Source organism: Pithys albifrons, chromosome 6, assembly GCF_047495875.1.
Source record: "Pithys albifrons albifrons isolate INPA30051 chromosome 6, PitAlb_v1, whole genome shotgun sequence".
Classification (NCBI taxonomy): domain Eukaryota; kingdom Metazoa; phylum Chordata; class Aves; order Passeriformes; family Thamnophilidae; genus Pithys; species Pithys albifrons.
In genome coordinates this window covers 50626473-50639651 of record NC_092463.1, presented here as the reverse complement: position 1 = coordinate 50639651, position 13179 = coordinate 50626473, and the positions used below count along the sequence as shown (strand labels likewise).

General features: G+C 39.2%; 1 protein-coding gene across 3 annotated transcripts; it reads right to left on the bottom strand.

Annotated features, from left to right (window-relative positions):
* Positions 1-511: 511 nt before the first annotated feature.
* UEVLD (UEV and lactate/malate dehyrogenase domains) lies at positions 512-13179 on the bottom strand. Of its 3 annotated transcripts, none has more exons than XM_071558849.1 (12): positions 13035-13170; positions 11393-11477; positions 10731-10793; positions 9847-10010; positions 8717-8852; positions 7376-7497; positions 6686-6791; positions 4759-4929; positions 3634-3807; positions 2961-3045; positions 2205-2328; positions 512-922 (listed from the first exon to the last, which is right to left on the bottom strand). In XM_071558849.1, exons 1-12 carry the CDS (start codon positions 13074-13076, stop codon positions 758-760), a joined length of 1437 nt encoding a protein of 478 aa, XP_071414950.1. In that variant the 5' UTR covers positions 13077-13170; the 3' UTR covers positions 512-757. The 3 variants fall into 3 exon arrangements, with proteins under 3 accessions (XP_071414950.1, XP_071414951.1, XP_071414952.1); XM_071558850.1 differs by lacking the exon at positions 13035-13170 and adding an exon at positions 12553-12999; XM_071558851.1 differs by lacking the exons at positions 512-922; positions 2205-2328; positions 2961-3045 and adding an exon at positions 4540-4624 and having other exon boundaries at positions 3720-3807; positions 13035-13179.

The following is a 13179-nucleotide window of genomic DNA, read 5'->3' as shown; positions in this document are numbered from 1 at the left end:
TAGGCTTCCCAGGAGAGAAAGAGGGGCTCTGTGCAACAACTGGGAAGGTGCCCTCTAAGGCCCCAAGCGGAGACACGGCCCGATCTCGTCCCTTCACTCTGAGGAGGCAGCGAAGCCACTTGGTGGTGGTGTGGGTAGCATGGACCCACCTGTAGCCAGGGCCCAGGTCTGTGGCTGTGCCGCACGGCTGCCTGTCCTGCTGGTGATGTGCCAGCATGTTCCCGCCCTGTCCTCGGGACTGGGGCCCTGTCCCCCTGGCCTTAGGCCGTAAGGAGGGCATTGTTGGGGGTGCTAGTGCCCAGAAGAGCTGGAGTGTGACCGTATGCCAACCAAGCTCCTAAAGCAGCATTTAGAAACAATGAGGGAGGTTTCTAGTGAGTTCTCCATGCTGGAGTTTCCACAGAGCTGCGTGAGCTTCTCTCCCAGACTGTCTCCTAATGAGTGCCAAGAGCCAAGAATGACCCAAGCATCAGGCTACAACTTGCAATCAAAAACCAGAGGCCAGTGTCACTTGAGTTCAGGTAAGACATTCTTGCACATTACCCTCCTCACTTTGGCTACCGAAAGTGAGCTTTTCAAAGAAGAAATTACAGTATGGTGCAGTATTAATTAGTTTCCTCAAGTGCTTTCTCATTTTTGGTTTAAAGTAACAAAACTTCCTGTTTTATATAGAAATCCATATAATACATAGCAACCTCTTCTGTCTTGCAAATCTCCGACTTCTGTGAGTAGACACAGCGGGTTGCCTTGTACTTCCTCACAGTTTCAGCTGCTGCTGAAGGTCATGAATTGACCCTGCGCTGCTTTGCAGTTTCTCTTGCACTAGTGGGTCTTCTTCTAGTTTGACTATTTCAATCACTCCACTGGTTCCAAGAATACATGGGAGACTTAAGAACACTTCACTGTTTATATTGCAACATCCCTGAAACAACATAGAAAGAACACTGTCACACAGTTACTCACATCTGCTGTCTGAAGCATGCAACTACAGAAAAAAACTTGATTATTTTAATTAAGCAAGGGCATTTCATCATATGCCATCTGGAGAGGTCAAAATTCAGTTATTTTAGATACTGTACAAATAGGTTAGTGTATAAAAACTGCAAAATATTAAGATAAAGATAAAAATTTGTGAACCATGCTACATTTGGAGTTTTCCAAGGTAGATGTATCATATCTCTGTAACACAGGCAAAGTTTACACTACTAATCCCAATTCCTTAGGTACAACAAACAGGGACACTTAATAGTACAGTATCATAGTTCTTTTAAGAGTGAAAAAAGGAAATTTTAAAAATGCAGTCAAAGAATGCTACCTGGGAAAGATTTTTGAAATATTGATACCAAATTGATTTTATGAGAGAATTCATCAAACTTATATCCCTATAATTCAATTTTACACTGTAGAATTGTGTTTATTTTTGTATCTGTATGGGAAATTTTAAACTGGAGAGTAACTACATAATGTAAAAGACTTGTCACTCTCCTGTATCTGTATTTAGTTTATAAACTTTTAAAAACTTTACGCGAAATATAATTGTGAAATTACGTATATATTTGTACTCAAGAATATGCAGCCAGCTCAACATCCCTGCACTGGGCCATGCCAATCACCCTTTTGAAGGCTCGAAATTGAAGGGAGAAGTACATGTTTCTACACAGGTTTTCTTATCATATGAAATGACTTTATTTAGAATTATAGACTGAACTTTGTTTAAAGCTTATCATAAGAGGCTTCATCAAAGCATTAACTATAGCTTTATAGCCTTCTCCTCTAATTAAAAGCATCATGAAGTCAACAGTCAGGTGTTTCAAAACTAGTAAAAAAAATACTAGCAGAAAATGCATTCTATACGTGCATAAAAGACACCGATCTCTTCTGGCTCCTAAAAAAATCTACAAGCACTCAGGAACTACAATTCACACATTTCTTTCATTTGCCAAATCCAGCTACTGCAAGGGTGCTTCTGGACTTGTATTTTTGGGAGAATAATCCATTTTTAGTATTGCTTTCAGATTAAAGCAATAATGTGAGTTTTGCTCATTTTTGGACTAGAATTGAAAGCTGTTGTTGGAAGAAAGTAACAGCAGTAGCATATCGTCAGAACACTGAGGGAGACACCTGTGCTGCTAAAATTAATGGTCACATCCAATGTAAGTAATACAATGACAATGCCAACCAAAAGATATTAACAATGCATTTACCTTTGCCAGAGTGGATATAGAATGAACCTTTCTTTTATCTTTCAGAATGCTATCAGTCAAATCAGCAACTGAGAGTCCAACAGACCAAGATCGCTGACCTTTTCCCTTTAGAACTTCCATAGCTCTATATATAAACCAGGAAAAGAAGAAAACCATGATGGATTAGATTTTAATTATTCATATTTTAGTTTATATGTAAGTCTAAAAGACAGATTGAGTGCACCATATCAGGTATAGTACACTATAAAAATATGATTTTCTGTTTTGGAAAACAACAGAATGGAATAAAGAATTACTTTTAAAATGTCTTTACAGTACATTTTACCCCCAGTAGTAACAATTTTCTTTTCTGTGAAGAGGTGTAACTAATATGTGGCTAATTAAATTAAATTCACCCAAAGTTGTGCTTTGTTCTGAAGGAAATGCTTCCAACACAAGCTCTGAGAAAAGTGTGCCAGAAAGCTTGTCTCTGCTTGTATGTTCAAAAACAAAACACCAAAAACCAAACTGGCAGCTCTGATATTCTCCTGGATATTCTGGTGTCTTCTCATTGGATCACCATGGCAACAATGATATTAAGAACTCCAGAAAAACTGTGACCACATACACATATAAAAAAAAGAGTAGCAAATCTGCTATAAACTCTGTGTGAACATTTTACAGCAAACATCCCACACTTCATAAAGAGCTGAAGAAAAAACTGCAAACATCAATTACCTAAGCATGAAGAAAAAGGAAGGCTTATAATGGCATTACCTGTTAGCCACCTTTTCCCTTGAGTTACAAGCAGCCATTCCTTCCATTTGATCTGCAACTATATTATCACTGGTCCACGATGGTACTAAATAGAAACAACCAATGCTTAAATGCACATCTGAACAGTGACAAGGTGTGGAGAAGAAAAATAAAAATTCAGGCTTTCTAAACTTTCCTTCCCTGGCACCAGCCCAAATGTAGATGACAACTTTTTAATGTTTCATGGACTGATGAAATAAACTCTACAGTAGCACCTGGCTAGAGACACTTGCTTAAAGATGCTTGAAGTAATGAGCAATGATTCTTATAGTAGCAGTAACCTACCATACATTACAGTCCATTTCCTTCCTCTTTCAGTATCTCTAACCTCTATTCTTACTGTATTGTTATATATTTAAAAAATCATGGTAGTGGTTGGGGCTGAGTTTTTTTGCTTTTGTTTTTGTTTGTTTTTATTTTGACAAATGTCAAGTACTTTTGCTGCCGCTCCAGCTCTACAGACTTTGGTACACACCAAAATTGTCTTACCTAGAATCATTATTATGAAAATCTACCACTCTTCTTATTGTTTTATACTTCATTATTTTTCTCAAATATTCTTTCATTATTCAATTACTTAAGCAGCACTGCCAGGACATTATCTGCTCATAGTCATAATAAAGTATCACTTTACCTTTGTCTTCCCCTTGTTCACCAACAACCCAGGCATCTTTTGCCAGCATTTCTACTTTCAAAAGGTTTGTCAGTATGTACTGAAATCTCTCCGAATCAAGGTTGGCACCTACTCCAATTACTCTGCTTTTGGGAAATGTGCTCAGCTTCCACGACACATATGTCATTATTTCAACTAAAGGTGAAAGAAAAGTATGTTGGTAATGAAGGACCACTCAAAATTCAACACAACTACAAACTCTGAATCACAATTACAAAAAACTCTGGGCTAAGTTGTTTACTTTAGAAATGGCATAAGCATGTAAGAACATACTGGTAGCTTATTTCAACCTAAAATACCAAGCCAGGTGGGGAGGAGGTAAAGAAAATTCACAGCCTAAGTAAAGTTTTAAGAGTCAAGTGAAACTTCAGAATGAGTCACCATGGTTCCCTCTACCACAAGTCTCACAGGCTTGTACATTTCATTCAGCCAGTGTTTTATCTATTTTCATTTGGCAAGCACCCTCTGCTCCATCGCCACAGCTCTCAAAGATTCATTTGAGAAATAGTCAATGGCTGTCTTCAATGTGTTTACAGGACAGAGGATCACACTTACTTCTTTCTCTTTTAAGTGGCAATTTTGCTTTGTCTTAGTTCACTGTATCACTGACCCAACAGATTTAAATCTTCCACCAAAATATAGCTCCAATATTTACTACGAACACCATACTTTGTGTATTGTATATACTTGTATATGCTTTGTCTGTGAATGTGATCATATGGCATGTAACATACATACATCTGTCCTTCCTGCATAGGAGAAATGTGTACGAAAAACTCACAACAGACAAGACAACAGACAATGGATGCTAATCTTGTAGATACTGTCAGGTTGAAACTACATGCAGAAACATACAGAAATACATACCTTTTATACAAAACAAAGTATACTATTTTCTTTTATCTTGGTAACAGTAAAGAAAAAACTCTCAAAGACAGTGTCCTGCTCAAAGCTGAAAAGGAAAACATCTTTCAGAGTAGCAAGAAGTTTTGACTAAGTGGGTGTATTCAACAGTAACATATTTTTAAAACAGGCCAAAGAAAAAGCCAGGTAAGGGACAGAACACTATGCAAAGTACCAGCATACCTGGATGAGAAGCCACAAGGATAACAGCATTCTGACTGTAGTGTGATATTGCTGGAATAATTCCTTTGAACAAATCCACATTGCTTTGTATGACATCCAGGTAAGTCTGAGCATTCCCCAGAGAATTAACTGTAAGTACCACAACTTTTGAATCAGCAGAAGCAGAAAAATCTGAAAATACAAAGAAAACATGTCTTAAAATTTATGTCATTCTATTGAGTCTTGGATGCAGAACAAAGAGCTGTTCTAAAGGCTGAAGTGCAGCATCCAGCTTAATTAGGGATTCTTCACCTTCTGTCCCCTCCCATCCCCCCGTGTGGAATGTGGGGCACTTCCACAACACCTGTATGACACAGCTCTCCCACAGAACAACTTTGCTGTTCTACAGTTGCCAAACACAGAAGACAGATTGCAGTTTGTCCAAGGCTACAGAGCAGAGAACAGAAAAAAATCTGGGTAAGTGTTGACAGACAAACTTTTCCAAGTTTTCTTGACAAGAGAGAAAAAATACATCCATGCAAAGACTCCTCCTTTTTGATCTTACACCTCAACTAAAGACATGTACACAACTGTAAAAAGCCCTCCAAAAGTCTGTTTATTAACTCAAGTAAAAAACACATATTTATTAGCCTAACGAAACACACAATCATGTTTGTTGCAGGAATTTGTAAGTCAAAGCTGCCTTGAGTGGTTAACTCCAAACATCTGAGTACCACACAGGTCATCAGCTTGGACAGAGAAACAAGGAGATTTCACTGTTGCTGGAACCAGCAGAAGCCAAAGCAGAGGCCTAATGCACTGACAAAGTGGAAGCATACTAAGCAGGATGTAATTAATACCAGCTTGCCCTAAATGTAGGTACAAGCATACTAAAATAACAGGTATAAGCATTCTGTAATACTGTCACAGTACTAAGAGCATAGCCAGCAACAACATACAAGCTTTTAGTACCACAGCTAAATGTAAACATGTAACAGGCAACCACAAAGGCATAAACAGATTTGTGGTACAGTTGCACAACCAGGGTTCAGGAAAAAAGTGTGCCAGCAGTAAAACCTGAAAGATAAGATCAAAGAATGTACAGCAGGAAGTGCCAGGTACAGAATAAGCAACAAAGATGCCTAGTGGAAGCAGAAAAATCTCTGTCCCCAAAGTAAGATAAATTACAACAGAAGCACATGAAAGCCCCCTCATTTCCACTTGCAGAGGGTGGAAGGAACAGAAAAACATGATACACGAGAAAGGAAGAATGAGGAAGTTGCTCATTTCAGTTGCAGCTTCCTCTGTGGAAGAGTTTCCAAGCTGCACTGCCTCAACCTATGCAATCAAGACCAAAGACTGCAGCCATTATCACTACGGAGACACAGCATGACTGTGTTGAGTTGTATGTTCATAGCTAACTGAGGACAAGATTATTAAGAACTCATTGTTTGAATATGCAGTGATAGTGATTAAGAACTATTGGCATGTTTAATGAACACCAAGCTAAGAAAGCAGCACTTTGAAACATACCTTTATTTAACAGCCTTTTTAACACTGATTTCACATCTCTCTTTAATTTCCTAACATACATATATTTTTCCCCCCTTCCTTCCCTCTCTCTGCCTATTACACTAAAAAAAAGTACCAGCTTGGCTTCTCTGTATTTATGCATGAGTCCAATTTCAGCATTAGGCTCTTAAACAGGAAGTACAGACTCATATACCTCTACCTCTATAAACAATGAAAAAAGCCTGAAATAAAAGCTTTGAAGCTTTGCTAAACTTTCTCTTCCCAATTTTACCCTGGAGGGACAGAGGAAAGCAAGAAGCTTTAAAAAAGACAGTCTATATGCTTCAGTATCTCCCCAGGTGTCCTACTCTCAATAAAACAAGCACAAGCACACACAGTGCAGCACTTGCTGCCATTCCAGAACAACATCCAATACCTTTGCTGATGGCCACATTTGGCAGAGCAAAGATCTCCAAGTCCATGGTCCCTCCTTTTGACGCGCCTTCAGAAAGATCCAAAAGAATGACCTTGTCTGCAACACCCTGTATGAATTAAAAATAACACTGATCAACAATAGAACAGAGTAAAACTTGTGGGAGTGAGGAATAAAAACCAAAATTCCTCCAATTTCAGTGTTCGTTGTACTGTGTACAAAACAAACGAAACTACTGCCAAATCACTAGAAAAAGAATTAGTTTAGGGAGTCTAACTGGAAAATAACACTGCAAAACAAACAATTAAACCACAAAACTATCTCTGGTAAGTCATAAGTGTTGATGTTACTGTTGTCTCTAACATAAACCCACAATGAAGTACAGATTATCTACACATTCTCCTTTTCCAGGGGACTAGGAGATCCCACTTGCAAGAGGCCACCACTCAGGTAAGAACCCTTTAACTAGAATTTTCAAAGGAAGCAAATTCCATATTCAATCCTTTGAATTAAAACAAGCTGAGAAACCAGGGCAGAAACTAACACTTCTGCCTGTCTGTAAGTTAACTGAAGAGGGAAATGACATAAGCAGCTGTTAAAACTGCTGAGGTATTTCTTAGTGTCAGACACTAAGAACTAGATTGGAAGCCCCTCAATTAATCAGGTCTGTTGCTATTTTTGATTATTATGTACCTTTGCTGCAACTGCTAGCACACATGCAATGCCAAGATCTCCAGCTCCAACAACAGTAATTTTGTTAAAACATCCTTCATTTTTGTCAGCAATTTTACTCCTTGATTTCATATCAGTTTCTCCTACAATTAAAAGAACCAAAAATTTAGATGCTGACCTAAATAGTGGTCAAGCCTGGCAACAGAAAATTCATCACAAACTGCAAGGTGTAAAACACAAATATTCCTCTTCAGATAGGAATGTTTTTTCATTAAGTAGAAATATATGAACATAGCAATAACAAGAAGCTAGACACTAATACCCTACGAACAACACTCTTTTTGCTACTGTTACAGATGTGAATAAATACCACAGTCATTAAATTTGTAAAAGATTTCATATTTTGAAAATCATGCAAAATGGAATTTGATTAAAGTAGAACAATCTGGGGTTGTTTAGCCAATGCTGCTGGCAACACAATGATTCTCATTCTGAGTATAATGCAGAGAGATTTGTAACAGAAACATTAAGATGTTTTTTAGAAATGTATACCATGTGCATACCACATTTGTGCTCACAATTACCAGAAATGTACACAAGTACCAGAAGAAACAGCAGAAAAGGGTTAAAGCAAAAGGTTTGCACGTGCTGTCACAGATCACCATCCATGATCTCACTAAATGAAGGAAGAAGAAAAGACTAACCTGAAGAAAATATATTAGGATGAAGAATAACAGGACTGGAGCCACAAAATACTCAGGTAAGAAAAACATTAGAACTGTGACATTCTGGAATTTCACCCAAGACTTAAAATGGGTGAGATGAAGTAATGAGGCAAAATACCAAATAGCACTCACTCCTGAAGAGCGTATAAAAGACAAGTCCAAAATCACCACTGAATGAGAAGAACCCAAGACATGGACTCAACAGCCAGCGCTGCTTGTGCTCAGGTGGGTCTCAGGGCTTGCGACTGTGGGTGTGAGAGTGTGAATGAATGAGATCTGAGAGAATTCATGACTACAATTGGGTAAAATCAACTTGTTCAGAAAAAAATCGTATCTCCCTTCCACAAAATCTCACACTGAGTTTTCCTGCAGTAATTTTCGAAAAAATTAATAGTACCAAGTCTACAGTATTTTTCAGTAGGCTTAAATGGAAACACCCAAAATGAGCTGCTTACTAAATAAAGAGAATCTGAGCTCTCTGTTCAAACAGATACTTTAGACTATACAGAGAAACCCCAAAATTCTGTGGGCAGGCAAACACCAAAAATTCAGATATTAAAAACATGTGATCTTCTTTGTGGTATCAAGTAGTAACAATAAATGAACATTAAAAACAAATATATGGAAACATCCACACCTTCTGTAATCTTTGCAATGTAGGAGAGAAGTTCTGATTGCCTGGCTGCATCAGATGATGACAGTGAATACAAAGGGAGCTCTTCCTCAAATTTTGCAATCATTTCCTTGATTAATCCAGTGACAGTTGATTTAGGCTGAAATAAGAAATACAGAAGACAAAATGGCTGACTAGCTATTTCATATAGTGATACCAGCTGTGAACTTCCACAGTTCTACACAATTTAATCAAATTATAAATATCGACACCCATAACATTTACATAAACATTTAAGGGAAAGAAAAGCAGCACTTTTTGAAAAGATACTTTCTGAACAGGAGTATGGACTAAAAGAAATTTAACAAAAATAATTCCAAAATTGAAATTACCAGTGCAACTAGTTTCTGAAGGCATCCATGAACATATGGGAGCCTTTGACATAGACAAATCCAGTATTATAAAAGGGACAAGTCCTAGCTAAAAGAAAGTTAGTTCAGCCTTCTCAGATGAGCCTAACTGTACACAGTTCTGGCAATTCAGTCCTTCCTCAGCCAAAACACACAGTGAAGTCATTACAAGTTCTCATAGCAATGTCTGTATCAATGAAGTAAAACACAGCCCATCCATTTCAGAAAACTAGAATTCATTAAATCATTTTTACTGGCCTGGCAGTCATATTAAGTGAATAATTTAACACAGTGCCTAGAACCATATTGCAACAGCAGTGGCTCTAGAATCTCTGCGCTTTTTCAGGGTTCTGCCAAAGGAGACATGCACAAAAGGTAGAATCTTCCACTGAACTTTCCTAGGGATGCTCAGCTGGTCTAGCATTATTATTCACTATTCACAACAATAGAGTATCATGAGACTTACACAGCTTTAAACGATCTCAGTCTCTTCTTTGTTCAGCTTTAAATAATTTTCCCTAATACCACTTAAAACTTCCTTTACGATTGCTTCAACCTGCCTAAAAGCTGTAATTTCAAGAGACATAATTTTGCTTCTCTGCATAACCACTGAATATTTAAACTTACCAAAAAAATGCAGAAAACAAAAAGGCCTAAACCTACTCACTCCACTCCACAGATCTCCGTATGATACCATGCAGTATTCCCAAGTACTTCCCTCCCGTCAGCCACTCCACTGCTTACATGGCTCCAGTTCTGCAGGTAGGGCAAATAAATCCTGCCATGTGCATCAACGTGCTTTCCCACTGAAATGCCCATGTTTGCAGTTGGCTTCAAGAAGCAAATGGGGGGAGCAAAGGGATGAGAATCCAGAATCCACAGCTGAATAGGTATGTTATAGGAATTACCTGTTTAACACAAAATAAAAGCCATTACCAATTTCTGCACTGGGAAGAGGCACTAAAAACCAGTCATGTGCATGATGTGATTGATTCACACTTCATAATAGCAAATTAAAAAAGCCTGAGAGATAACTTTCCAGATTCACAATGAGTATTAATGTTACTTAGGCTAATTAATAAAACTAGACTTGTCTGGATCAACTTGAAATGCTACTGATTGTGTCTTTTTTAATATAAAGCTTTGTTGTTTTGCTTCCCAGGGTCCTGTATCAGCCAATGTGTCCTTTTTTCCCAGCAAAGAAATCGCTTACAGGTACCATTTCATATTTATTTTAGTACTTACCAACTAGTGCAAAGAGGCATCTATTAAGACCTTTACCTCAGTTTCAAAGATCTTAAGTTAAAAATGTAAAATTACCTATTGGTTATTTTTGGACACTGCCTATACAAGCACGGGGCTTGTATATACAGAGTTCACATCATCTCCATTAGAACCAGAGAGTTTGCCTACACGGTCTCAAACTACATGATTTTTTAATACTTAACTTACCTATTTAATTAATATTTTTTAACTTCAGCACCTGTTTTTGCAGAAGTGGCTTTGGTCAATTCATGCAAAATCTTTTCTAGACCACTTACAAGAAGTTGCACTACTGTTAAGAGGCAGCATCCAACACATTGTACAATTAAGATTCATAACTGGCAAGAAAATTTGATTTATCTTACCATATTTCACTGGAACAGTACCACTAAAATTCAGGAGGTCCTTCTGGGATCCATCTTTGAAGGCTGAAATTAAAAATGTGATTTTAAAAAATAATAAATCCTTTCAAGTCTGCGATGGCAATCCCATCCACAACTACCAATATACAATACTGATTTTTCTTTAAAAATCAACTACACTGCTGCTCAAAGAGCCAAGACTAGAATGCTACAAAGGTCCCACCTCCCCTTTTAAGTATTTCCTTAATGAAATCTTAATGGGAATTGCATTGGTACAAATAGGCACATCGTTAGTCTGAAAATTCCTTGTTCTGGGTAATTCTGATGTTGCACAGATATTCAGTCAGGCTGAGTGATGCTGGAAAACACACTCTATAATATAAAGATAGCAGAACACTTTCAATACAATAATGGAAAATGGGGGAAATGGTGTTACATACAAAGAATATAAGACATCAGTCTTCTGTAATCACTGACAAGTTGAATAAAATGAAGTGAGTAAGTCACCAAGGTTTTTATATTTATGCATTCTTGGAAGAGTCAAAATAAAGATGGGAATAGGACTGGCAGATACTCACACTATTTAGGTTCTAGTATATACAATCTGAATCTATGGCAAGTAAAAATCCTCACAATTAGCTCAAAGTAATTGTATGACTTCTTACTGTATGTGTTCATGGAGAACGTGAAGTTTGGGTAGGTCTTGCTAACATTCTTCAGCTCTTCTATGGTCAGGTCTCTGAACTTATACTGGAAAGGGAAAGAAAAACAAATCAGGGGAAAAAAGTTTCACTTTAAAGGCTTCTTTCATTGCCAGATTTAGGGAAAAGGACATGAAAGAGGGCAGAAATACAAAAAGGGGAAATACTTGCAGTGTTATAAATAGCTTTGATGTGAAATAAATTATCAAAAAGAATCAATTACAAAGAAGTTTTAAAGGTATCACAGGTCTGCTGTTGCTATGTAAGAAGTCAAATTTTGAGCATCACTCCTAACACACCATTTCCCCCCCATTACAGCTGTGAGAGCAGAGATTCAGTAAAATTTAGTCTCCTCTGCATACAATAACTAGAAACAATATAAAAATATAACTATCTTAGAAAAATGAAATTATTATTGACCCAGTAAAATTCAGATCCACCCGCACACATTTTAGAAGAGTTTCATAAGGTGTCAACTTTCACAAACATATTAAATGTGCAAGTAATTAGCCTCTGGAATTTTTTTTTTACATTTTTAAGCTATCTTTGAGAGCTGAGAAAATGAATCACTGCTGCTTCACTGAGACTGTCCCCAGCCAGTCTAACACCTGAACTCCCAAGAGATTTGCATACTCCCACATCCCGAAGTTATCAAGAACACTGCCCATTTCCTAAATTAGAGCCTCTGCTTCTCGTTTTTGAAACCTGGAGTTGTTTTGGAATCCTTGCCTAACCAAAGAAACTGCAGCCTGACGGTGGCTTAAAGAGCTTCTCAAATGCTCTGGAATAATTGCAGTAGCTTAAATAGAATTTCTCTTCAGTCTGGTACCCCATCAGCAATCCACAGCTACTGGCATGGCACAGTTATTTCCCACTTAGTACAAGAAAGCACAGAGCTGCTGAAAATAGACACCCTTTAGTCAGTTCGCCCTATTCAGTCCTGGAATTCTGCAAGGTCATGCAGAAAAAAAAATGAAAAAATCAAACGTGCCCACATTCGGAATGTCTGTACAACTTACATCTGACACTTTTTTGGAAGAGTTCATTGATCTGTTTGTGAAACCAAAGCCATCTTTCCCCAGCTGGCCCCATTCTATTCGTAATGCAAAACGAGGCATTCCTACCGAACAGTTTGTCTCTTAAAGATCTGAGGATTTACGAGGTGAGTCAGATGCAGAGCTCGCTCCTGTCGCACCCAGGGTTCTGTGGCCTGCCTGCAATTTACACGCGCTGCCCCAGATTCCCACGGGGTTCAATCAGCGCTCGGGGGGACGCGGCAGCAACGCGGGCGCGTCCGGGGCGCGGCGGCGCCACCGCGGGGAGCGCCACAGACATACATGGATCGATCCCCCTCCCGGCCGATAACTGCGTGAGGAAGGGAGCTTTCCTCGGGAGGCACATCCTGGGCCACGGGAACAAACCCACGCTACTTAAAGCTCGCCCGCAGCAGGACAGCCACGCTGCTCCGGCAGAGAGAGGAGGGGAGGCCTTCCCGGCCGCCGTCACTCCGGGAACCTCTCCGGTACCGCCCGGCGGCTGCTTGGGACCCGCGGGCCCCTTTCCTCCCTCTCCTCTCTCCCCCCGCACCTCACTCCCCACTCCGCACCTTGCCGAGCCGCCGCCGCAGCGCCTCCTCCACCCCGGCCATGGCGAACCTCCCTCCGTCCCCTGTGCGGCCGCTCCGCCCTGGGGGAGGCGCGATGGGCGCGGCGGGGCCTGGTTAACCCGGGAAACGGGAGGGGAAAAACACC

Bases quoted from the DNA above. Each gene is read 5' to 3' on its own strand.
- UEVLD (XM_071558849.1), bottom strand. From the start codon at position 13,076: ATGGCCGGGGTGGAGGAGGCGCTGCGGCGGCGGCTCGGCAAG. The intron at 11,478-13,034 runs GTGCGGAGTGGG...TTCCCTTTCCAG, and splicing joins TGCGGCGGCGGCTCGGCAAG to TATAAGTTCAGAGACCTGAC. The intron at 2,329-2,960 runs GTAATGCCATTA...GTTTATATATAG, and splicing joins AGGGAAAAGGTGGCTAACAG to AGCTATGGAAGTTCTAAAGG.